Consider the following 26,173-nt stretch of genomic DNA (forward strand, 5'->3'; position numbering starts at 1 on the left):
CTCCAGCGCCGGGAAGCCCGGCCCGCGGGGGTCGGCGCCGCCCGGGGGCTGCCCCCACCTCCGCCCCCCCCTTTCGGTGCTTCTTTCTATTTGATTTCCCTCTTTCCGGAGCCGGGTTTGATGGCTCGGGGGGGGCGCGGAGGGGCGCGGAGCCGCCCGCCCGGCCCGGGATGCCCCGCTGCGCCCAGGTACGCGCCTTAACCCGCGCCCCCCTTGGTAATTTTTTTTTTTTTGGGGGGGGGGAGTGGGGGGAGGTGGGTGTCCCTGCTTCAGCATCTGGTTTCCGCAGAGAAGCGCCCCAAAAAGCCCCCCGGGAGGGACGGGTGTGCGGGACCGGTCGCCCCCCGGCTGCGCGGTGCTGCTGGGGGCGCGCAACGTGCGCGCTGGAGGAGGGAGAGGGGCTGGGGGGGGTGCGGAATGGAAACCAGATGCCGGGGCAGGGACGGCCGGTGCTGCCGGGAGCTGTCGGGGGTGGGGGGGCAGCGATATTCCCCCCCCCTCCCCCCCCCCCCCAACCCCGCTAAAAGTGCGCCGGGAGTTCAGCGGAGCGGATCCGATAGTCGCGATCGGGCTGGCGATAGAGCCGCGCTCCCTCTGCCCGGCCTTTCTCTCTCTCTCTCTCTCCCCCTTTCTTTTTTCTTCTCCTTTTTTTTTTTCCTTCCCCCTGAATGTGAAGAGTTGAAAAGCCTGTTTACTTTTTGTCTTTGATGTTGGGAGGATCTGGTTTTGATTAGATCAATACTCCTTTTTTCTCTTCTTCCCCCCCCCGCCCTTTCTCCCCCCCCCTTCGCAGAGAGGAGGCTCAGCCGATCCCCCGCTGACTGCAGGCAGCGGCAGGCAGAGGAGCAGGCAGCTCCCGCAGCAACCGGCAGCCCCTCTTCCCCTCCCCACGCCGGGGCTCCGGAGCCATGAGCAGCGCCGTGGTCCTCGCCCACCTCCCCGACCCCAGCAGCAGCTTCAGGGAAGACGCCCCCCGACCCCCTGTCCCGGGGGAGGAAGGAGAAGCGCCATGTCCCCAACTCGCCAACTCGTTTCTCCCCAAAAGCCAAAGCTTCAAGGCCATGCCGGTGCCTCCTGCCCCGCGGAGGAATGAGAACGGGCTCGGGGAGCCGGAAGGCAGCGCATCTCCAGACTCCCCCCTGGCCAGATGGACCAAATCCTTGCATTCCTTGTTGGGAGATCAAGATGGTGCCTATCTTTTTCGGACCTTCCTGGAAAGGGAAAAATGTGTGGATACCTTAGACTTCTGGTTCGCCTGCAATGGCTTCAGGCAGATGGACCTTAAGGATACCAAAACTTTAAGAGTAGCCAAAGCTATATACAAAAGGTACATCGAGAACAACAGCATCGTCTCCAAGCAGCTCAAGCCTGCTACCAAGACCTACATAAGGGATAGCATCAAGAAGCAGCAGATAGATTCGATCATGTTTGATCAGGCGCAGACTGAGATTCAGACTGTGATGGAGGAAAATGCCTACCAGATGTTTTTAACTTCTGATATATACCTCGAATATGTAAGGAGTGGAGGAGAGAATCCCGCTTACATGAACAGCAATGGACTGGGGAGCTTAAAAGTTGTCTGTGGCTATCTCCCGACCTTGAATGAAGAAGAGGAATGGAGCTGTGCAGACTTTAAAAACAAAATCTTGCCTTCGGTAGTTGGACTATCCAGCAAGACGTTGAGGGTTACGGCGAATGTCAGAGCTACGGAAACGATCGAGAACGGATACAGGTAAGGGAACCCCTGGAAATTGTGCTTTGTTTTAACTTTAAGGACTTTGGGAGGGCTTTTCGGAAGGCTGGTGGTGGGGCGTGCTGGGGAGCTGGCAGGGAGGACGGGCTTCCCGTGGGGCTGGGAGCACGGGAGCTTCCCTGCACCCCCAAACACTGGAATTTGGGGGGTGTTGGCTGGGTTTGGGGTTTTTTTCCCCTCTGTACAGAGGAAAACAAGATACTGTGGTGTTACGCCCTATTGGCTCTTTCAGTTCTCTTATAGATCAAAAACTTCATAGCAACTATGTCCTCCGGACATACGTTAATTGTTGGTTCAACTTTCAAACCTATTAAGAGGAGTAGTAGAGTGGATCATATAGACGCATGAATAATGTAACCTGCTAGTTCCCCAGCTCCACCATCAACCAGTGTTTAACTATGTTGGTTGTGTGGGAAGCAATTGTGCGGTCATGGAGGAGGAAATGTATGCACTTACTACATCAGACTCTGCAACTTGCACAAAATCTGCTTTTATTTTGACCGTGTGCCTGTGATGTACAGCCTCTCCCATCGCGTTGGGTGTTGGTATCGTGTCAAAGCCATTTAGGATGGCTTTGAGCCAATGCGTACAGGAGGATACTTCAAATTGGGCACTTAAGGTAATGGAGACATTCCAGGTAGAGGGTAGCAGTAGGTCCTTGGTGCTCTCCAGTAGATTTTTTTGGTGCTCTCTCGTTGGCCGTGTGCTTAAAGTTAAACTTTTTAAACTGCGGTTGTGTCTAGCGGCAGCTTGTGAGGATGTGGGGAGCGTTGTGTGGTGGCAGGGTTGTCTTGTGCCCTTGGCCTGAGGTGCATCTGTGTTGGCGAACCCTTCTCCTTTGTTGGAAATGGTGGTGGCACGGCAGTGCGAGGGTGCAGAAAGTAAGAGCCATCTCGAAGTGAAGGGGGGGATGGGAAAGAGAGTCTCTGATGAGCAAATGATGAGTTGTATAATCCTCTGAAAATGTATTCTTTCCTCTCCCCACCCTTGCCATAAATGTGGATTGTTGAATCAGGGCTGAGAGGAGAGGGCTCTGCTGGCAGATGGGTGCCCTCCTCTGCTGGCCCAGGAGGCTGGGGTTTGGTATGGTGAGTGTTTGACATCTCGTTTACAGGAATTTTGAGAGCGTGTCTGTGATTCATGGACATCAAAGGGCATCGGGCTTCTCCTGGGGAGGCTTTGGTGGAGGCGTCCTCCTCTCCTGCCCTGCGGAGAACTTCCAGCTGTGCCGGGCTTCCCAGTACCGGGAGCTGGGAGGGCCCTCTTGCCCGTGAGGGAGCTGTGGAGCCAGAGGCCTCTCTGGTCCATTCCCTCTCCTGGAGGGGTGGTGGGCGTGGGTGCAGGCAGGAGGGATGTGCTTCGTCCGTCGTGGCCTCTGGACCTCTCCTGCTGGGGGCTGCACCGGGGGGGCACTCGCTGGCAGCTGGTCTGTGGAGGACTTGGGCTTTGGGATCCTCATCTCCTGCCTGAATGTTGCTGTCTGAGCATCTGCTGTTCTGCAGAACCTGGTTTGAACTGCTGCCCTTCGCTTGCTTTCCAGGAGGGGGATGTTTGATGCTTTTATCTCTCAGCCTTTGTTGGTATTCAGTGCTGGAAGGGTTTGGCTGTAATGTTCTACCAGAGCTGCAGGCCCTGCTAAAAACCCACATGTGCCTTGTCCAGGAGAGCTCTCGCAGAACGGTGGCTGCTTGCCTGATTAGTGCTGGGTTGTTTTTTTTTTTTTTCCCCTTTTCTTTTTTTTTTTTCTTTTCTTTTTCGTCCGGGGATTAATGCAGCTTGCTCCTCACATGTCAGATCTACCCTCCTAGGACATTAGGTGGTGCATTTTGCTTTGATCACCTTCTGTTGAATTTCCAGGAGCTTTTGCTCTCCATGGGGCCAGGAGATCTCCATGCAAAGAGAGGGAGGTCAAGCTGAGATGCTTCTCAGTTCCTCCCCGAGCTATCCAGTTGTGAAGCCAGTTGTGTGTGCATGTGCTAGAAGCTGATGAGCATATGGATGGGTTATCTCTCATCACTCGGCAGTTAGGATTGCGTTTAGGATTGGAGCTGAAGCTCGCACAAAGTCTTTCCTGGTGAGTGGCCAAACCACACCTCCCTCCTCGTGTGCGCGATGGAATTAAAGAATTTCTGCTCAGTGTGTTACGGTTTTGAAGCGCTCGTGCAGGCTCTCGCCACTCGTTTCGGTGGGTTTCAATGTGATTATACCAGCGCAAGCCGGGACACCTGATGGCAGGAGCAGAGCAATCTGGGGCCAGCCCAGTGTTTGGATGGGAGACCACCTGGAAATCCCAGGGCACGGAGTCACGGCCAAAAACACGGCAGACGGGAGACCGCAGAAACCGTACGAGTTGAAAGACTTTGGCCCCAGCATCAGTGATGGACGTGAACAGAAGTCAAGTGAAAACACAGTGTTTGCACCTGGCTGCAAAGCGGGCGTCTGCAGGCAAACTGCTGGTTGCCTATTGGGAGCCCTAATACAGGGTTTTGGGTTTTTTAAAACGTAGGACCTCCCTCTTGTCCTTCAAAGCGACTCCCCTCCCCTGTAGGTTGTGGTGTGGTTAAAACTGGCCTCCCCGCGCTGCGCTGGACCTGGCCCCGTGCTCCAGGAATTCCAGCTATTATTTATATGCACTTCTAAATTTATCACGCGCGACTTTGTGTACACAGAGCGGGCTTCTTCCTTTGCAGTGCCGCTGGGTAACATGGTTTTGTTCGGTCCAAGGTGGACTCATCTGCCTCCCATTAGGCTCTTAACATCAGCGGGAATGGCCTTGCTTTGGGAAGGCTGGGGCGTGCAGATGGCCTTCTGCCGGCTCCCAGCGCTTCCTGGCCTTTGAAAGGACCCGCCGGTGGAGCTCCTTGTGTGTGAAGTTATTGGAACCAAGTTTGGCTTCAATTATCAAAGTAAATGATGCCATTGTAAAGCTATGCTCCAAGCAGTGTTCTACAATTAGAGCATGGAAGCAGTGATTAACATAGTTTTGTTAAAATATACTTTATTTCCCCCCCCCAAGTCTGTGCATGCCTTTTGTTTTTTTTTTTCTTTTTTTTTTTTTGTGTCTTTAAACCCATGATTGCCCAGTGATGTTTGTCCCAAGAAAATACTTAATGAGATTCAGTTTTGCCTCAAAATGCTCCTTGTAGATTTTCTTCTCTCTCTGTGTAAATCTGTGGTTTGAACTGCCAGAGTGCGTTTGTTTCTAAGAAACGGAGTTTGACAATAAAAAAAACCCAAAACCAACCCACACTCTGAAATTGCACCCTCATAACAGGGGATGCAACCAAGACCCCCTGAAATTTTCATGGCATTATAAGACCTCTGGTGTGCCCATCGCCTAACATAGCGTAGAGAGAGTTACATGCTGTGTGTCATCGCATCAAGATAAGAATAGGCTGAGAAACATCAGACATTCTCCTTGAAGCTCCAGAGCAACTGCTACCTGACAGCTGAGAACACTTTGCATATTGAGTTTGGAGCCGGGGTGTGTTTGTGTGCGCAGCATCTGCGGCAGGAGACCACCGCTTTCCACTGGAATTTAAAACCCTCCCAGGCAACTTGATGCAGCTGGGTGCAATTACTCTAGTAAGGTGGTTAAATTAAAAAAAATAAAAATGAAACATAGCAAAACAGCCCCCATTGGTTTTCTTAAAGGATGTGGGGCAGTATGTTGGAGGTGGAGTGGGGGGGCTGGCTTCAAAAATTTGGGATTTTTTTTCTTGGTCTGTGAGGTGTTGGTAGGTGAATCAGTGCTGCAGTCTAGTGCTCATGGGAAGATGAGTTAGTTCTGTCCACTTTCTCTAATTATATCTTTCTAAGTGTTGTGTTTGGACACACCTCCTCTCCCTGTGCCATATTCATACGGAGCCGCTGCCTCCGCCCCCACTCCAGCCTCTCCAGCAATCCCATCTGCTGGAGGAACATGGCAGATCAGCCACCGGGGGTGACACAGCCACCTCCCGGCAAGGTGGTGGTGCTGTGCTGGGGAGTATCCTGCACCCCTGGGCTGCCTGGTCCTCTCGGATGTGGTCCCAAGACCTGAGGTGGTTTCAAATGAAACAGTTACAAGAGCTGCATCCCTTACACAGTTGACCCAAAAGCCCACCAAGGATCCAGGAAGGGTCTCTTGGACTGCACATCCCCCTGGGTCAGAGTAGAAGACGACATGGTCTTTAGAGGAACTTTTTTTGTAGTAGTAGTCAAATAATTTTGCTTTCACCCACATGTGGAATTAATCTATCTTGGAAGATTTAACTTCTTTCCTGTGGCATTCCTTACTATCTCTCTTTTTTTTTTTCCTTTTTTTTTTTCCTTCTTCCCAGATATATATTTTTTAACGTCTTGATCTCCCCATCAGAAGTGCCTTGGCCTCCTTCGGAAAGGAATGCAGCCCCGGCTGGGCTGAATACCTGCCTGCAGCCAGCCCCGCGCCTCTCATACCAGAGAGGCCCATCTTCCCCACCATACTTCCCCCTCCTTTTTTTTTTCTTGTTTTTCAAACTTTTTTTTTTTTTAAAAAAAAAAACCTTAAGCCTTTGAGGAGGCTGGTGCTGGCGGAGCAGGAATGCGTGGCGGCGCGGGGTGCCCCGGTGGGTTGTGAGGGATGGAGAGCAGGGCGGTGGGAGGACATCACTGCTCGCTTACACCCAGCTGGTCCCCTCCGACCCCGGGGGGGGCGGCAGGGAGGTGGAAAGCCCATTAAAAAAAACCTGCCCAGCCTGCTGGCACATTCCTTAGGCCCCCAAGTCCTGAGTAAGTGGCCCTAATTATTAAAATCAGCAGTCCTTATCAGATGACAAGGCCTTTTGCTTTGATATACAAAGGCAGAAGCTTAACAACCCCGTCTTTCCCTGGAAGAGGAACAAAATGTGCACCTTAACACTCTGCTTTCAAGCCTCCCTGCATAATCCCCTTATCGCCTGCTGAAGATATGTATATTGATCCTGGCTGGGAAGTTGGAGTAATGGGAGGTAGCGGGCAGGGGGACGCCCAGGTCCCCCCCATGCGGTGACCCTGCCGTGGTGACCCTGCCACGCTCCGTCACAGCTCATGTCACTGCCCATGAATTTTTCATGCTTCCGCTCTTGGGTACTTGACTCAAGCATCCAGGCTGGGCTCTGGGTTTGCTTCTCCAAGTGAAGCCGAAGGTCTTGGTATCAGTAACCCACATGCCCATTAATACAACCTGCTGCTCCTGTCCTCATGTCCCCCATCCTCCTCTTCCCCACCCAATTCTACGCCCAAAAGTTGAACAAGTATGAGGTTCTCCTAAAAACTGGGCCTTTTTATTGCGTATTTTTATAATGCCAGGAAGATGACACCCATCTTTGTGAGGCCGAGCCTGAGACAGGGGATTTCAGCCCTGTCCATGCCTCCTCTGACACATGGTGGTCCTGCTCCAGTAGCTTCAGGCAGTTCTCTTGTTTTAGGCAACACAGATACCATATCGTGTATTCCCAAAGGGGCCCTAACTCCTGTCTTCAGAGTTGACTTAAGCATTTATTAGCTGGTGCCTCAATGGCTTTCAATGGGACTTGAGCTATGAACTTCATCTTTCGCCTGTTGATGCCAACAGCAAAACTCCTGCTGGCCTCAGCAGTGCAGCATCAAGCTTCAAGGACCAAGTTTTTGAAGGTATCAAAGCACCTAGAGGTGCTTCAAAGGACTTTCTAAAGTGTGCTTCCAATGTCAAAAGCAACATCTTTAAAGTTGGACTTCGGGTGCGTTTAGACAGAGCATGTCCTGGTTGCTGCTGGCCTGAGCAATGGATGGTTTGGTGCTTCTGGAGAGGTTGGGCAGCCAGTGTGCATGGTTCCCATAAGGAGAGTGCTACCATGAAACCTGTGTGCTTCCTCTAGCCCAAGACTGGCTGGTAACTGGATTTCTGTTTTGCCTGTCCCTAGGTCCTTCAAGAGGAACGATCCCGTTAACCCATACCATGTGAATTCAGGCTATGTTTTTGCCCCAGCAACCAGCGCAAACGATAGTGAAATATCCAGTGATGCCCTGACGGACGACTCCATGTCGATGACGGACAGCAGCGTGTAAGTACCTTGTGTCGGACGGGCCCTTTTGGGATGCGCCGTTGGTGACTCAGCTGCGCCGATGCACCGTGGGGGCTCACGGGAGTGATGGGTCTGGGGTCATCGCCCTGTTTCTGCTCGCCCTTGATCAGTGGCTGCCGAAACTGAGGTGTGCCCCCAAACCCAGAGGTGTCGCAGGGCATGGTGGCCTCGCTGCTCATGCAGTCGCCGGAGGTATCGGATGGAGGAAAATGACGAATCCCTCTATTGCCATTTTGCAACTGCAGCTGAGCAGACGTGCTTTCCCCTGCGCTAATGGTGCTGCCTGACTAACCCAAGGAGCATATCTCCCCGAGCCTGTGTCTTAAGGCCAGGCTTCCTTAGCTAGTTATCAGTCATCAAAGAGGAGGAGATGACTTCCTGTAGGAAGTGCTTTCTGTAATTAAGGTTTGTCATTAATGTCAGAATGTACATTCATAGGGCCGGTGACCTGAAGGGGCAAATAGCTGCTCATCTAGTGTGGCTGGGGCAGTCTTCAAAGAGCCATTTGAATGGAGCTGCATGGATCAGGTCTGGGTGTTTCGGGCGCGTAGAGATGAGAGGCGATGCTGTGGCTGAGCCCAGGAATTGCAGGATCTGTCTTTTCCTCCTGGCTCTGCTGAGAAGTGTGCAACTGGGAGCAAGTCCTTTCACCGTTCTTCCTCGGTTTGCTTTCCCCAGCGGGAGAGAAATGGTGCTTTTGTGTCTTGTAGGGGAGACAGTAAGGCTCACTTAGTGCTCTTAAGGAGCGTTTTTTTCCACTGGGCAGAAGGCAGATGTTGCCGTTTGTGTTTCATGAGCCTCACTTAAGTACAAGTGGGTAGAAAAGCCCACCTGTAAACAGGGTGCCGCAGTCCTGGTCTTCATCTCGTGGGTGAAACTTCTCCAGTGTCTCTGTCGGACGTGTCCGGCGATTGCTGTGTACTCTGCAGAGGTTGCATGCTGGGTTTTTAAAGTCAATAGTGCTGCGTGATGCACTACGGAAAACAGGATTTACCAAAAATCCTTGATGTGTAAACAAAAGCTTTTTTTTTTTTTTTTTAATTCACATGTGTGTTTTGAACTGATATTATGGAAAAAAATAGTTTGTTGTCCCACCAGATTCCCTTATTGAACAATATTGGCATTAAATAAAAGAGCTGAATCATAGGGTGACTTCTTTATTTCTTCTTACTGGCTCTGGTTGTATGTGATCATGTGTCAACAGAGCATTCATTGGGTTAGTCATTTCTGGACCAGTGTAGGGTCACTTGGGATTCACAGGGCTAGGATTATACCCTCTCTTCACAGCAATGCCAATTGTAGGCCTTATACAGATGAGAGCACTGAGTGAGAAATAAAGTGCATGGTGGATGAAAGGCTTAACTGAATCGCTTTCAGCCCATTGTTAGTCCAGGGGAGCTTAGCGGGGATGAGAGGGCAGCAGCCCGCTTTGAAATTTGCTTGAACAAGTGAATAGGAGCTCCCCATAAAGCAGCGCGTGAAAGGAGCCTGCCTGTTTTTTCCTGCCGTAACAATAGCCCGCGCAGGCTGGGAGAGTTTGGGGAAGCTTGGCTGATTAAACTGCCCGCAGCTCCAGGTTGGGGGGCGGCAGGGAGGGCTTTTTGGGGGGGGGTGGGTTGTGGGCAGCGGGATGGCAGGGGTTGGAGGGATATTTCCTGCTGCAGAACCGGTCCCCCAGGCATCCCCGCAGCCACGCTCCCTCCGTCCGTCCACGGAGCCGGCGGGTTGTTGGGTGTTTTTGGAAGCGGGAGAGGTAAATTGGCAGTTTTGGAGGCTGGGCTTAAAGTTAAGGCTGATGTGAAACTTCCTTTGCAGAGGCGAAGGGCTGCTGCCAAGATTGCAGTAAAACATGGGGGATTTTTTTTTTTTTTTTTTTTTTTGCCTTTTCCTGGCACCTGGCTCTGCTGGTGCCGAAGAGGCTGGGAAGGTGTTCGGGCACAAACCCCCTGTGCTGCCACGGGCTGAGCCCCCGCGCTCGTCTGCCTGCCAGGTTTTACCCCCCCTTCCGCAGAGGACCCGGGTTTATTCCGTTTTGTCAGTGCGAATGCAAATGAGTTCTTTTGGCTTATATTGGTATCAACTGAAGAGGAAAAACTTGTTCTGGAAAAGTCTGTCAGACATAGCAGTAAAGTGAGGGTTTTTTTTTTAAAATAAATCTAAATCTGGACTGTGCTGGAATTGGGAGAGGTCTATAAATAATGCCCAATCTGCCTTTTTTTTTTCTTATTATTATAGATGCCAGGGATCAGTCTGTGCTGATATATTTTGTAATAGCCACAAAGCATCATGCAAATTTATATTTCCATTACTTGATTGGGGGGGGGAGGAAAGGGGATTTTTTTTTTTATTTGCTTATATCTTATTTATGGATTTACTTTGGACACAGGGGAATGCTGCTGAGCAAACTTCAAATATTACCTTATCTTACAAACCAGGCTTTTGATGTTGGCAAGATCAGAGGCTTGTTTCAGAGCCGTTGCCAAATGAAGATGGGAGTGAATGCATATGCGCATGAGTCTGATATTTCAAAGCAGCAGTAAAACTACATTCAGGTTAGGTCAGGCACATCTGAGTCAAAAGGCTAAGATAATTGGCTCAGCTTAAATGGCAGCTGACTGGGTAGAAGACTTCAAACTAGTGTTTCCCCCAGAAACAGATTGGCTTAGCCCCAGCCTGGTTAGCTGAAATGTTTATAATTAAACTCTACTATTTAGTGCCTAAACTCTGTAGCTCTTCAGCCCGCAGCTTTTAGTAGCCAAGAAAGTGAGTGCGAATGTTTGCTGCTGGAGCAAGGGGAGAGGTGGCACCTGGAGAGCTGGGGTTGACCTTGTCCTGCCCCAAAACCCCTGGCCCAGCTCAGCCTTTTCATTTCAAAGGCACCTTCTCCTGGTCGGGGGGGAAAGTGCTTCAGCATCAGTATCTCTTGCCCCTGTATCCCGCCCCCTGTATCTCTTGCCTGGCTCCAGCTCCGTCCATCTGTCCCTCTTGCAGTCAGGGATCACCCGTTGGTCACCCCTTCAACCCTGGCGTTGTCCGTTTTCCCTGTTTTATGCGGAAGGCCCAGGTGTAGACAGCACTCGTCATCGTGGCTGTAAAAGTCCCTCCCCGTTCCCCAGGCTGATTTTCCTGAGCTGCTCCGTAGCTTTCCCATCCCAGTGAAATAACTCTTCTTTTTAAAAAATCTTTTTTTTTTTTTTTTTTTTAATTCTGCATGTTGTTACAAGTTGTCAAACTCCTGAGAAGGCAGGGCTGTAGAAGCAGGGAGCGGGAGGTTTGATGTGGGGCTCTCCGGTGCAGCCGGAGGAGTTTTAGGGGGAAGGAGCAGCTTTGGCACCGGCCTGAATGCGGGCAAATCTTAAATAAAGTGAGGAGCCCTGCTCTTGGGTCAGCGTTGCTTTTCCTCCTCCTTTTCAGGCCACCCCGGCTGGGAACGGCGCGAGTCCCCGTTCCTGCTCCATAGGCTGCCCAGGACTGTCCCTTTGGCCAGAGATGGTCCCCCAGAGCGGGGAGCTCGGGGACACCCCACAAGGAGAGGTGCTCACAGCTCGGTAGCCACAGCAGGGGAGCTGGGGACAGCATCTCGCCCTTGCAGACCTGGAGGGAGGTGGGGAGAGCAGGAGGGCTGTGGGGCTCCCTGTTGTCCCTTGGTCATGTCCGTGGGTGCCTCGTGTTGAATGCACAGACCTTCATCTGCCTCCCTGCTCTTCCCCATCTGGCCTCTTGGACTGCCATTTATAGAGGACACCTCCTCTTTAATTGAATATGTTAACGGGATTAGTCCCGTATGTATGCATGCATGTAATGTGCTCATGCTTGCATTTTTACTGCCTTTAAAATGCTTATTTTGCTCCTTATTCGCTATATTGAAGGTCTTCCCTAAGAGACCCTTATCTCAGTAAGCCGCAGCGAACAAATGCTTCTCTGAAGGTACAGATGATTTGGTTTTCACCTTAGATTTGCTTTTCCCCCATCCTCCCCCAAAGCTAAGGCATGTCATGTGCCCCAAGCCCTGTTGCCTCATGAGTTTGTGGAGCAGAAATGATTCGTGGCCACCAGCGGCTGCAGTCAGTGGCCGTGGCCATCTGTGATGGCAGTGGGTGCTGGGCTGCTTCCCCAGAAAGCGCTCCAGGGCCCTGCGTTGTGCAATAGGGACATTAGGACAATTAGCTCCTTTCACTTGTAGTGCACATTCATGGACCGTGTCTAGAGGAGGCTGATGTTCATCTTGTGACATCAAGGACTTTCTCTGCGGTCCCAGCGTGCTCTCTTTTATTGTAAAGATATTTCCAAGTTTGTTAAGATGAAGTTGTTCCAATCTTTCACTCCAAAGTGAAAGATTGCAGCTTAATCTTGCTCATTAAAACAATTTAATGGCAACTGAATGCTTTGACCAAGACCTTTACAAAGCCCTTGTGATAGCGTGCTTCAAACCTTGAGCGTGGAGCAATGGCATGTAGTCATCCTCCTCAAGGGGAGGGACCTGGTGTCTCCAGGAAGGCCTTCCCTTCTGCCTTGTCTCTGGCTGGGTGTTCAAAACATGTCGGTGCGTGTCCACCACCACTGTGGCCACAGGAGGTGGCATGAAGGGGCACCGTGCCATGTCAGCTCCTCTGGCAGCAGCGTGGGGCCACCGCTGTCTGCTCGGCCGCCGCCGTTCCTCCTTGGGCAGAAGCTATTTTCTCCGCTCAGGAGATGAGTCAGGTGTGGGGGCAGGTGGATGAAAGGGATGGGACCGGAGATCAAGGTTATTCAGCCAGTCTGAGGGAAGGGGTGGAATTAGACATTCAGGATCTCCAGGCATGCTCTTCCGGCTGTCCCCACTGTCTGTAGAAGGCCCTTTAATCCTAACTGAGGTAATTTTTTGCGTGGCCGGATGAAAACACCCTGTGTTGCCTCGAGCGGGCTGTGCAGGGGGCTGTTCCCACCGGTGCTCCTCGCCTGGTGTCTTCTCATGGCTTCCTGGCCATGACCTGACATGGCCGAGGGGAGCAACGTCGTGCCTGGAGGGTACGGACCGGCTTTGCCCGTGCCTTGCGGTGGCCTGCCTGTGCCAGCCAGCCTCAGGGCAGGAGAAACGTCCCAGATCTTAAGTAGAGAGCAGCCTTTTGGTGGCCATCCATCTGCAGCCTCTTCCTTCTTGTTTCCACCGTGCCAACACTCCATGGGTGTTCCAGAGGTTGAGGAAAGTTGTGGTCTTAAGAGAGTGTAATTCGGTGGTGAAAAAGCAACAAAAATAAAGGGCAGAAGCAGAAACCTAGCATTGGAAAGGCCCTTCTGTAAGATGCCTCAGAAGTGAAGCTGATGGGATCTTTGGGCGGCTTCCCATGCGGAGTTCCTTTCAGCTTGCTTTTCAGCTTTTGCTTAGTTGCTGCGCATCCATGTAGATGGTGACACAGGCACTTGCCAGGCCGCCAGATGTTTGAGGCTTCAGGTGACATCCAGAGGGCTCAGCACCTCTAGGAACGTGGACCTGTGGCGTGCCTGGGTGGTTTCAGAGGTGGTGGAGAAGCGTCTTGGTTAGAGCATGGGGAGAGCCCCGACTGATGGTGACCTCTCTTCCGTGTGCAGAGATGGGATCCCCCCGTACAGAATTGGGAGCAAGAAGCAGCTCCAGCGGGAAATGCATCGGAGCGTCAAGGCCAACGGTCAAGTTTCTCTACCTCATTTTCCGGTAAGTTCAGGTGGGAGCTGCAGGGTCTGTGTTGACCATGGGAAATGCTGGGATTGGGGATGGGCACACGTGGAGGGAAGGGAGCAGGGGAGGGGGGCGTTTCCATCCCTACATGACGCCAGAGAAGAGATGCTGCTGCTTGATGTTGGGCAGGAGCCACGTGCTCTCTGCATCCTTGCAAAAACCTGCTTGTGTACAGTCACATTTTGGTCCTTCCCTGACAACGAGGTGCTAATTAGGGCTTTTCAGTGGCACTGGAGTTGTCCTCTTGGTCCACGTCCAGGCAGAGATACCCCGGTTGGGTCTAGTGAGAGCCTTGTCTCTGGCCACCACCCTGACACCTCTGCTGGTGCCGAGCAGACCGGGGCTTGGCCTCGTGCACATCGCTGGTGGCCTTCGAAAGCACACCGTCTGTAAGCTGGTGGGAAGCAGGATCTCCCAAAAGAGAGACGTTTGCAGCAGATACGTGCTTTGCTTTGAGGGGATCCGATTCGCGGTGTTGCCGTGCTCTCGAAAATTAACTCGCTGACGTGCTAATTCAGTTGACTTGCAGACTCCCGATTCCTGCAGTGAATAAACTGTTTACACAGACAAGTATAAACTTATCTTGTCTTGAGATTAATATGCTAAAATTCCTCTTTCTGCTGTCTTAAGCAGCAAGAAACCATAGATGATATTTCTGGTGGAGGGTGGGGGTGGTTTGTGTGGTTTTTCTTTTTGGTATTTTTTTCCCCCTTCCTCCATAAAGAAAGTTCTATAGCCTGAGCTTGTAAATTAGATTATTTTGTCCCAGGGCGTGCAAATCGACTTTCTCTGTAAGGCAGTGCTTTGATCAGGGACTGAATAGAGCCAGCTTGTGTAAGAGTGACAATTTCCAGCAGAGTGGCCTTTTTCTACCCTCACATCATTTCTGGAGCTAAGTGGTTGCCGGAGAGAGGCCCCACCTCATCTGGTGGGTAGTATGTGAAAGAGTTGGCAGTTCGGCTTTCTGCTTTCGGGGGGGGGGAAGAGAGAGGGCGAGTGGGGGCGAGGAGTGGGGTGCGTGGGGGTGGCAGGAGGGAGGGCAGAGCCGGGTGGGTGGTTTCTTTTTCCTCTTCTTTTTTCCTCCCCTTTTCCTGCCATGTTTGCTTCTTTTGGCAGAAATTCGTGTTTTGCCTTTTTATATTCTGCACTTGATTTGGAGATGTTCCCTTTTTCCCTTGATAGATCTGCTTGAGGCAGCCAAGCTCAGCAGTGTAGCACCGCTAGCCTGCAGCAGCTTTCTTCATTTTCTGTACAAAGAGATGGAGGGGGGGGAAGAGATCTAGGACACTGTTGAGACAACACTACCTCAAAGGTGCCCAGTGTGTAGCCAGGAAATAAATTACCAGCACTTCTCTGATCTGCAACCGTTTGACTTCTTTTTTTTTTTTCTTCTTTTTTTTTTCTCCTTTCCCTTTTTCTCCCCCATCTTATTTTTTTTAATTTCCAACTCCTTTCTGTTTATACTCACTTTATTCCTTGAGTTAAAGTCTCTCCCTCCCACCTCAGAGGTTTTTTTTTTTTTTTTTTTTTTTGATGTTTGACAACAGTCTTTGAAGATTTTCTACTTCAGAGTAGCTACTGATGGGCTGGTTGTACTACAGAGAGAACAAGCGGGGTTCCTCAGAGTGCGACCAACTGCTCCTGCCGAAGGCAAACGCTGGTGGGGAGGATGTCACTCCATGAGGCCACAGCACTAGCTCATAAAAATCCAGAGCAGACCATGCCTAGTTGCGGTCGTCTTTTCATCCAAACATGGAGACACAACAAGCGTAGCGGGGCTGGCGATGCCGCTCCGGCTAAGCGCCCGTGCCCCGCGCCGCCCGCTAAACATGCCTTGTGCCTTCTGTCCCCGCTCCTTGTAGAGGACCCACCGTCTTCCCAAGGAGATGACCCCGGTGGAGCCGGCTGCCTTCGCCGCGGAGCTCATTTCCCGGCTGGAGAAGCTGAAGCAGGAGCAGGAAACCATGGACAGTCTGGAGGAGAGGCTGCAGCAAATCAAGGAGGTAGGAGGATTAACCCTCCCGGGGCCGGGCAGGGCTGGCCGCTTGCTGTCTGCCTGGGCGGGGGGAGTGGGAAGGGGCCGTATCCTGCCCACGGGGAGGAACGTGTTTCGATCGCACTGCGGTTTGCGAGCCCATAGTGGGGGGGATGTCCTCGCCAGCGCCCCGTCCTCTTGCATTTATTTCTCGCCATCGCTTGGCCGGCAGGACGAGGAGAAGGAGGGCTCGGAGCTCCCCGCCAGCCTGCAGAGCGGTCGGGAGATGGTGAACCCCCAGCACCCGCAGCACCCGCTCTCGCTCCTGCCCTCCGGCAGCTACGAGGAGGACCCCCAGGCCATCCTGGACGAGCATCTCTCCCGCGTGCTGAAGACCCCCGGCTGCCAATCGCCCGGCATGGGCCGGCACAGCCCCCGCGCCCGCTCCCCCGACCGCCTGCCAACCGGCAAGCTGCCACCCGGCGTGGCCTCGCCGGCCACGTGCGCCTTGGTGGGTAAGGGATTCATCACCAAGCAGACCACCAAGCACGTCCACCACCACTACATCCACCACCACACCGTGCCCAAGACGAAGGAGCAGATCGAAGCGGAGGCGGCTCAGCGGGTGCAGTGCTGCTGCCCGGCGGGCAGCGACTACTACTGCTACCCCAAGTGCAAGGGCCACCCGAAAAGCACGGACCCCCCTCTCCCTCCGCTGGAGCCCTTCGGGTAAGTCACGAGCATCTCCATCGCACCCACCCCAAACCATCGCCCCGTCATCCCCCTGCAAGGGGGCTGGTGGGGACAGCCCCGCGGCGGCCCAGGGGGGCTAACGGCGGGCTCCTGTCCCCTTCTCGCCATCAGCAGGACGGGGACGCTGCCGAAGAGGCCGGGCAGAGGAGCGGAGAGCGTCGCCCTGCCGGCTGGGGACGGGGGGCTGCCCGGCCCCGGCGGGGTGCAGCTCCCGGGGGGCGAGGCGGACCGGGCACAGAACGTCTGGCAGTGGATGCTGGAGAGCGAGAGACAAAATAAGCACAAGCCCCATAGGTAAATATGCAGCTGTCTACAGCAATATCGCTCCCGGTAAATATTTATATATTACATGGGCTGTCTATTTTTACAATCGCTAAAAACAAATGAGACTCTTTGCTCCTCCGGTTTAATATAAAAGCTGTTCCGCAGAACCAGAAAAACCACAAAAATGTCATGTTTTTGGCAATAAACCTCCTTTCATGTTATGACAGACTTTTGAGAGGGAGCGAGCAGAATAGGAGCTGCTATTAAAGTCATATTTTCCAGCTTTTCTAACCCGACTTCTTCCCCTCCCCAAGCACACAAAGCACAAAGAAGGCCTACAGCTCCGACTTCGCCAAGGGGGCCCCCGGCCGCCACCACCCCTGGGGGACCGGCAGCCACCCGCGCGGGGCGCAGCCCGCCCACCCCTTCGTCCAGGACCCCGCCATGCCCCCGCTCACCCCACCCAACACCCTGGCGCAGCTGGAGGAAGCGTGCCGCCGGCTCGCCGAGGTCTCCAAGCCGCAGAAGCAACGGTAACGTCGGCGGGAGGGACGGTCCCAGGGCGGCGGTGGGGTCTGGGGGACAGCAGGGGCAGGAGAGGTTTGCTGGGGGCTCGTTGAACTCATCTTTGGCCAACGCTCGGGCTGATGGCGGGCAAGGCGGTGGGTGAACGTGCATGGTGTCCTCCCCATCTAGGTAGAGGGTCAGCCGTGGGGCCGGACCGCGGGGGACGCGTGACGGCACGGCTTGGCCCAGTCCCAAGGATGAGCCTCCTTATTCCAACCCCACCCCACCTCGGCGCAAATAGTTTGAATCCTAGACTATTACTTCCACTCTTTTGATGGCTGTAATTTGCCCGTTTTTCCTCTGGGACGGACTCCAGCTACATACCAAGTACAGAATTGGACTGGTTATCGTTCATTTGGGTATGGAAGGATAAATTAGCCCACAGCATTTTTAATTCTTCCTTTGATTGTTTACAACATGTGAGGGTTGATACAAAGAGCGAACTTAACGACCCACAGGAGACTTCAATTAAGAAGATTGTATTTCAACAATTTTTTTAAAGTTTTTTTTTTTTTTTTTTTTTCCTCTTTCTTTTTTTTCCCCTTCTTCCCCACTTGCCCTCCCCCTCGCCACTTCAGATGTTCAACCTCAAATCAGCAGAGGGATCGAAACCACTCCGCTGCCGTTCAGGGGGGAAACTCCCCTTTCTGCAATGCAAGTCTAACGACAGAAGAGTGAGTATTGCACGCACAGAAAAGGATTGGGACATATATATCTCTCTCTCTCTCTCATAATTATATTTTCATTAAATGGATTCCGCTTTGAAAAGAGAGGAAGTTCTTATATCTGAAATTTCGTCTTTCGAACATTCTTCTTAAAGAAAGAACAAAACATTTTCAAATCTTGTCTCTGGCTCTTTTTAACTCGCATTCCTGTAAAGTGGACAAAGATTGGATTAGTCTAATTACAGGATGGTTCTTTTAACAAGAAATCTGCTACAGAGAGGTCTAAAATGGCCTAAATAATTAAAGTTTTCTTTCTTACCCTCTTCATCTTAAGCAATGAGTAATGTTTGAAGTCCAGACTGAGCCACCTGACTAGAGCCTTTCATTTTTAATTGGTTGACCTTAAGTCCACCAGCTGTCTTTGCTAGCAGCTTTTTTTCTGAAGCCACTCTACAAAGACTTAGAACAAATTAGGAAGACTAAATTACTGCGGACTAACACTTTGTGACCTTTTGACATGCCAAGTGTACATTGCCTCAGAAGCAGTTGTAGATTTGGCCGCTTGGTACTCACTAGAGCGTTGCCATTTTGCTGGGTAATATTGTTTTAATTATTCTTTAAGAAGGGTTTCTTGGTGCAAATGGTGAGATCCAGTTAGTTTTATCCTCGCCGGGGAAAAATGAGATTACCTGTGTGCTTCAGGTGCAGAATCTGGCGGTGGTTTCGCTTTGTTAGCTGTTGGTGCTTGCAGGTGGTTTTGTGCGTGAGACGAAAGCTTGGCAGATGCTTTGTGTGAAGGCAGATGAAACGAGCCTTTTAAAAGCGGAGGCGCCCAACACTGGGGCTGGCCAGGTGGAGGTTAGCCCGTGGTGAGCCCTACGCGCGCTCGCCTGCCCCGCGGTCCTGCCTGATGCCTCCAGGTCCATCTGGCCTCCATCCCTCGGTTCTCCCGTCCCTAAGGTGGGACGAGCTCTCTGCTGCCCGTGGCGTTCCCACCATCGCAGCGCGCAGGAGCTGTCGTGGGAGCCCAGCGGAGGGCTGTGCAAAGGCAGCGTGACAAACGGGCGGCGAGTACAGGAATATCTGACTTTTTGGGTCACACCCAGGGTATTTCTGACCAGCGTTACGTGTGGCAGAAACACTGCTGGATTGAGTGCGGTGGAACGGCTTGTTGGCAAATGGAAAAATAGAGGGGTTTGTGTGTGTGTCTTCTGTTTTTCAGTCACAAAGAGCCAAAGAAACTGCCAGTTGTTCACACCTCTCAGTCGAGTGAGTTGGTTGTCACCTATTTTTTTTGCGGAGAAGAAATTCCCTACAGGAGGATGCTAAAGGCCCAGAGCCTGACACTTGGGCACTTTAAGGAACAGCTGAGCAAAAAGGGAAATTACAGGTAAGAATCCGTGATCTGTTTGTTCTTTAGTATGTTCTAATGAGTCAAAAGAATCGGCAGATCTTTTGCAGGTACACATTTACCTCGCTTTTCAGAGGCTGTAGATCTTCTTATGCCCTTCCCACTCGATCCAAGAGCCACTTGGAGACGGAGAAAGGGGCCCTGTGGGGCCACCTCCTGTCCTGCTCCCTCCCCAGCCTCCTCCCCCAGCTGCACAAGGATGCAGGCTGGCAGTTGTGCTCCAGCCCTTGTCCAGAAAGTTTGGATACCAGGAAAAGCTGGGATGGCCTTGCAGCAAAGGCACGGAGCGGTGGGGTTCGGTTTCCAAACTGGGGTCAGCGTTCATCTTGGTGCTGGCCTCCTGCTTTGCCTACTTTTTTTCTTTTTTTTTTTTTCCTTTTTTTTTTTTCATTTTTATTCATTTTTAATTGGGTTTTTTTGCAATGGTGTTGCTGTAAATGCGGGAAGCGACAGGTTGGGGTGTTGCATCTGAGTGGACGTGTAGCTGAGACGCAGAGAGCTCACTTTTCACTTCATCAGGGAAAAAAACCTCTGCCCCGCAGGGAAGGCTCCACCAGCGATACCGAGTTCCTCCTCAGGAGCGCCAGCAAACCCTGCCGGTCTGGTTTGCAGGGCCCAGCTCCCAGTGTAACCAGTTTGCTGCTTCCCCTGCTCTGCTGGTTCCCATGGCAGTAGCTTCACGTCGGCTCTTTTTGCTGTACGTTCCCAGTGGATCTGGGCGCTGGTGGGATCATCTGTTGGCCACTTCTCCTGCAGGGTGAGCAGGAGAGGGAAGCTCTGGCTTTTGAGTTTTGAATTTGCGCTGAATTTGGTGCTTCTTCAAAGAGCCAGAAGGCTTGCCCTGGAACCGGCAGCCTCCGACTGACCCTCCAAACGGTCATTTGGGTTTGGTATGAGGGCTTTCCAGCTGGTGCTCCATCGCTGGCGTGTCTTTAGCTTTGGAAAGTTCACGTGTGCAGCTCAGAGGTGGGTGAGCCAAGGGTGCTCTCAGGCTGGGGGATGCCGAGCTGGGGTCCGTCTATGGCTGTTGCGCAGTGGGGCTGGAGTACTGCCCGTCCATCCCCAAAACCACCTTTGCAGCCCGCCCAGCTGCCATCAGATGGCAGCAACCTGCAAGTACACCCAACCTGGCCAACCTCCAGGAGCGGTCCCTGGGCTTCTTGCCCCCTTGTGCCGTTTTCCAGCCCCTAAAGCCTCTCCCGGCTCCTCCGGCTGATGCAGCGTCCTGCCCCAGTTTCCCTCACCTCATCACTGGTCTGCCACTGCTCAGTGGCTGTGTAGTTGTCGCCCCCCCCCCCCCCCCCCCCCCCCAAAAAAAAAACCCCACCTTTTTTTTGTTTGTTTGTTTGTTTGTTTTCTATGACATTTGTGCGTGATGCCCAAGTGCAGGATTAGGCTCCTAAAAAACCTCTGTGGCCTGAAAGTCCCTCCAGGTGCAATTATTTGTGCCTTGTCAGACTGTAATTACTTTGGAAAATGTTTTTAAGTGACTGACAAGGATGAAACAACGTTTTGCTTAGATCTCACCCCTTTACACCTGGGTAAAGACAATACAGAAATTTATAAAAGGAACTTGGGTACGTGCCCAGTATTTTATCTTGCACAGACACAAGGTGAAACTAATTACACAAATGTGTGTACCTCCAGGGAATCATTTTGATCTAAGCTTTGACTTTTGGCTGGACTTTGAGTGAAACTGCGGGTGACCTTCAGGGAAGAGGTCCGCAGTGCCCGGAGTAGCGTGTGTGTTACGGGGAGGCACTAACTAGGCTGCTTTGGTCACATCTGGCATTGATTTCTTTTTAAGGCACATTTAATAAGCATGTCTTTGAAGCCGTTGCCTTTCATTTAATGCACAAAGACATGCAGAAATGCTCCGCTCTCCAAATTCTTTATTGATTGGATCAGTTCGCGAGGCGGGTACCTCGGGCTCCCGCGATGCCCGAGCCGCGCGGCCGGTCCTGCTGTGGGGCAACCGCCGGGATATCGCCCCTTTGCTTGCCTTACGCTGCCCCCCACAAAAAAAAAAAAGGAGAAGGAATTAAGCAGTGATTTAATACTGATGGCGTTAACAAAAAACAAACATGCAGGCACAAAAAAACTGGGTGGTGTCGGGTAATCTGAAGATGGCAGCGGTTCAAAACAGAGCTGTAACGCCAGGCCTGCTCGCCTCGATTGGTGCCAGATGTCCCAAAAAAAATTAAAAAAAAAAAAAAAAGAAAAAAAAAGAGCAAAGCTTGCCACATAAAATATGTTTCAATGGAAAGCCCATTTCTGAGCAAATAAGAGCAGAGTGACTTGTTTGAAGATGTCGTAGGGGAGAATTTAGGGGTTTTCTTTTTTTGCTTTGCCTCCTCTTTTTTTATTTTTTTCCCCTTTTTCTCCGTGAAATAAGGTTGTAATTATGTAAAAGGTCATAGCGTGTTTTCTCAAATAAAAATTTTGTAAACACAGCCAGCGCTTGGGCTTGTGGAGGAAGTTATTGGGAAGAGCGGCTGTTATCTGGAGAGGGGCGGAGAATGGGAAAGGGAAGAGAAAGTTCTTTGTAATTCATTCAAACTTTCCTTGGGTTTCTTTGGTTTTGTTTCAAGGCTGCTGGCCTGGGGAATTGCGGCCTTGACCTGCAGCGTGAAAGTTGGTGGGAGCTGGGCCGTTGACTTCAGTGAGCGCAGGCTCTGAAGGACTTAAATAAGATGTTTTTCCCTTGCTGAGCCATTAAAGACGCAACATGTGTCAGTTCAGCTTGGAATGACTTTACAAAAATAAATCCTAATTGTGCCTTGACTAAACGGAGCTGGTTCCATCTCTTTGACTAAATGGCCAGCTTTTATCCCCCAACCAAAATAATTTTAATGTACCCTAAGAATAAATAGATTTGCAAGCCGTTGTTACTGGCTATTTTAAAAATGTGTAATAGAGCAGTCAACTAAAAAAAAATTATCAAATTGTATCTTTCACTTTCAATAGTAAAAGTGAGCTTAATTTGATCTCCTTTCCCATCCTAAAAAAATAATAACTGCAAACCCCCTTTCCCCTAACAAACATCTGCCCACCCCAGTTGTCTGGAAACTGCAGGGGAGGGGTGTGGCAGGGGTTAGGTTTGGGTTTTTTTTTTTTTTTTATATATATTTTTTCCTTTGTAATCCATCTGATGGAGGTTTTTCCATCCCTGGCGGTGGGATGGCAGAGGCCTTTTCCAAGGGAGCAGGCATGTCCGAGGAGGTGTGCGGCGGCAGACGGACAGGCTCCCTAAATGCTACCCCTCTGAATGGAAGCCCTTCATTTGTGCATATGCAATTAAGCAGCCTTAGAAGGAAGAAAGCTCCAAACGGGATAAAAGGAACCTTTAATCAAGAAGTTGAACGGTCTAATTCAGGATAATAGAGGGGTCCTTGCTGTTTGACACAGGAGGGGTGGGGGTGCGTTTTGTCTCGGGGAGCGTTGGCTTCGTGATCCGAGGACCCGGAGCCAAAGAGCAGGAGCGCGGGACGCTGCCGCCTGACCTCCCGGTGTCCCGTCCCGCCGGCCGCACCGGCGCTGCCCCGCGCCTCCGGCCGCTGGGAAGCCTCGGGAAACAAATACGGGAGTTTCTGTCACTTAAAATGGGTACGTGAATGAGGCGTTTGGGTGTTTCCAATGTGAGGCTCCCGCGTTGGTTTTTTATTTTATTTCTTGTGTAGGAGTATCGCAGAGTTTCAGCTTCTGCGTTGCAGGAAGCTGGGATGGTTTTCTTTTAATCCGTCCGTATGCCTAAAAAGCCTCTCCTTTTAATAACAGTTGCTAATTTTAATGTCGGGCTTCAGCTTTGAAACAAGAAAACACATGAAAGAAAGAAGGTGGGGAAAGAGGGGAACCTTAAGAATGCTTTGCTTTGAAATTCTGTTTATTTGTTTTTTAAATAAGATATTTGACCAGAAATCATCGCGCTTTCTAATTTTCTTTACGGCTGAGGATATCCACTGCCAACGCGTATAATGTGCTCACTGTGGAAGCTCTTGTCACCCCCGAGGAGCGCGCGCAGCCCCGCTCCCTCCGTCCCATCCCCGTCCCTGCAGCTCCAGGGGTGCTTTCATGTTGCTGGACCTGAGCATCCCTGAGGTTTTTCCAGGCCACGCTGGGCGCTGGAGGAGCATCCTAGGAGGGAGAGATGGGAAATGTTGTGGTTAAAAGAACTGCCAAAGCATCCTTTTGCTTTACCTTTTGATTATTTTTTTTTTAAACTGTGTTTTAATTCTCGTTACCACAGATACTACTTCAAAAAAGCAAGCGACGAGTTTGACTGCGGTGCGGTGTTTGAAGAGATTTGGGAAGACGAAACCATCCTGCCGATGTACGAAGGAAGGATTCTTGGGAAGGTGGAAAGGATCGATTGATGGCATCTGTGTTTCTTGAGAAAAGTTAAGCTAGAAAAGTCTTTGGACACACAACAGTAGTGATGACAAGGAAAAAAAAACAAAACAAAAAAACAAAACTCTGAAGGAAAGTTTTGAACCAATGAAGAAAAAAAGTGAAGTCTATGAAGACTTTGCTGAATTAGCCTTAGAGGAAAAAAAAATGGCATTTATTATTCATGAGTTGGGTACTGAGATGATAAAAACCCTGAACTATTTATTAAAAACATGACCACTGTTGGCTATTGGAGATGCAGACCGTGTTTGAGAGACTTCCATACATAATATATGATTTCCTGGGGATCTGAAATCTATGGACTAAGAGAAACTGTGTATAGCTTACCTTAACAGTAATCCTTATTGATATTTATTGAACAGTCTGTTTTCCCTTAAGTCCAGTTTTTGGATATGCTGCTTTAACAATGGAGAAGAGAGGGGCTGGGAAGTGGGGTGATGGGAGGAAGGATTATTTTATTTTTTTATATTGTTCCCACTATCTAAAATTTAGGAGTTTGGCTATGAGTGCATTCGTGATTTTTTTTTATTTTTTTTTCGAAGGGGGAGGAGGGAAGGAGTGACGTTGTGCCCAGTATTTCTCCGACTGAAGATAAAAACTTTTCTAAAGAAATAATAATAATAAAAGCCGAAATAAAAATACTGTCCTACCATTCATCTAGAGACCGGTGCATTTTAATCGATGCTGCTCTAATTTGAAATAAAGGTCTTAAGCGTTAAGTACGTTAGAGGCAATAGAACAACAGCAACTTGTTGCTTTGTCCATGGATTTCTGCGGTGTGGGGTTTTTTTTTGCTTTGCTGCTGCCGGCGGTGTCCAAGGCAGAGCAAAACCCTGAGCCTGGGAGAGCTGTAGAAGAAGCCATCCAGTTCCCGTTCCCCTCCTTAGCACACCCAAAGGACACGTTGCAAAAGCCAGGTTAAAAAAAAAAAAAAAAAAAAAGGAGAAAAAAAAAAAAAGCCCGTATGTATTCCACATAGCTAGCTGATGTTGTGTGTAGCTATTCTACTTCGAGGGTAGCACGACTTCTGTTTCAGTGACGTGGAACTACCACGGGGCGTATTTTCAGCTCGGCGTGGAGCGCGTGATTCCTTGTGTGGTGGTTTGTTGGTTGGGTTATGGTTGTTTGGGTGGGTTTTTTTGTTTTGTTTTTTTTTTTTTTAATTTTTTTTTTTGGCCTTCCCTTCACAAGCCTCAGGAGAGGCCGTGGGAGATGGGGGCGAAGGCTCTCTGCGAGCCCCGGCAGAGCTCGGTGCGTGCGTGCGCGTGTGGGGACGGAGCGGCCCTTTCCCGAGAGAGAGACCTTGCATTTCTACGGTTGGGTTTTGTGTTGATTAAGTTAATCTGTGCATTCTGTTTGCCATTGCTACTTTGTGTAAGTCTGTATATATTGTAGAAAAAGGTATGGTGAAAAATATTAATACACTATCTCTAGTGTTTTTAAAATTTAATCAGTACAGTACCTGTGCCTGCATGGTGTTACGAGACCATGCGTCGCCCTATATTCAGGGTTCAAGCTTTCCCTTGTTTGTTTAAGGGGTTTATGTATAAATATATTTTATGCCTTTTATTACAAGTCCTGTACTCATGACTTTTGCCATGGCATTTTGTTCTACTTATACTGTAAATTATGCATTATAAAGAGTTTCATTTAAAAAAAAATTACTTGGTACAATAATTATTGTAATTAAGAGATGTAGCCTTTATTAAAATTTTATATTTTTCAAATTAATATTGTCTGACTTTTTTTTCACCCTTAATGCCTTAAAAGGTTTGTTGCTTTTTTCCCTCATGGATGGTGGTAGCTGGAAACACCAGCTGACCCTAGTGCTGCTGGGAAGCGGTTGGAGCTGAAGTAGGCAAGGCAAGGGCTGGGGCTGCACTTTGGTGCAATAATTAAACCATTTACAGCTCCTTCAGGTAATTCGGCTGCAAATTCAGCGTAGTCTGCACTGCCCAGCCTCCCTGCTGGGCAGAGACGGGGCTGGTCCGGGAGCGAGGGCTTTCTCTTGCTCTCGGTGGGATGATGAAGCCAGGGTGTGATGTCCAAAGGGACGTGGTGGTCCCGCTGCTGGAGGGATGGCCAAAGCCATGGCCCATGGGAGGGCTTCATCGCTAGATGATGGAGGGTGGTCCACGGCCATGGAGTGGGGACTGCTCACCTGTGTCACCTGCCGGAGCAAAACCCGGCTTTGTAAGGTCCTGGCTAACGTGGCTGCCTTGGCCAAGGTGAACTGGGGAGAGATTTGATGGAAGAACAGGACAAACACCAGGGAGCTCTTTCCTCTCACCCGTATGTCTGGTACAAAACCTATTTTATAGCTGAACAAGCTTAATTTGTTCCTGAGGGAAGCTGCCCATACCAGGGATGGATTTGTCTCCCAGCTGTCGCCCAGACCTTCCCCGGCTCAAGCGAGTAACCCTGGGAAAGCAATTGTGGAAAGGCTTTTGGTCTGTCCTGTTGGTAACCAAAGCCAGCCTCTTTTCTTTTGCTAGACCAATGGCACCAAATAGTTTTTTTTTTTTTCCTCCTCTCTCCACCCTATTTTTTCTATGAGGTTTTAAATTATCTGGGTTATTTTGTGTGTGTGAGAAGACTTCATTTAAAACATCAGTAAA

The 26,173-nt window shown here is 50.6% G+C and overlaps 2 protein-coding genes across 3 annotated transcripts in view; both read left to right on the forward strand.

Annotated features, from left to right (window-relative positions):
- CEP112 (centrosomal protein 112) overlaps nt 1-876 on the forward strand; it is a 204,123-nt gene extending 203,247 nt beyond the window's left edge. Inside the window, exon 29 of the transcript XR_010073347.1 lies at nt 794-876. The gene's annotated coding sequence lies outside the window, so the exon portion shown is untranslated. The remainder of the gene's footprint in view (nt 1-793) is intronic.
- AXIN2 (axin 2) lies at nt 843-25,249 on the forward strand. 2 transcript variants are annotated; one of them, XM_063352601.1, is made up of 10 exons: nt 843-1,732; nt 7,657-7,797; nt 13,387-13,489; nt 15,376-15,516; nt 15,721-16,217; nt 16,353-16,535; nt 16,820-17,038; nt 17,651-17,746; nt 18,960-19,127; nt 23,395-25,249. In XM_063352601.1, the coding sequence occupies exons 1-10, from the start codon at nt 909-911 to the stop codon at nt 23,519-23,521; spliced, it is 2,499 nt and encodes an 832-aa protein (XP_063208671.1). In that variant the 5' UTR covers nt 843-908; the 3' UTR covers nt 23,522-25,249. The 2 variants fall into 2 exon arrangements, with proteins under 2 accessions (XP_063208671.1, XP_063208672.1); XM_063352602.1 differs by having other exon boundaries at nt 16,356-16,535.
- The last annotated feature ends 924 nt before the right edge of the window (nt 25,250-26,173 follow it).

The sequence above is a fragment of the Chroicocephalus ridibundus genome, chromosome 14 (genome assembly GCF_963924245.1).
Source record: "Chroicocephalus ridibundus chromosome 14, bChrRid1.1, whole genome shotgun sequence".
Lineage (NCBI taxonomy): Eukaryota > Metazoa > Chordata > Aves > Charadriiformes > Laridae > Chroicocephalus > Chroicocephalus ridibundus.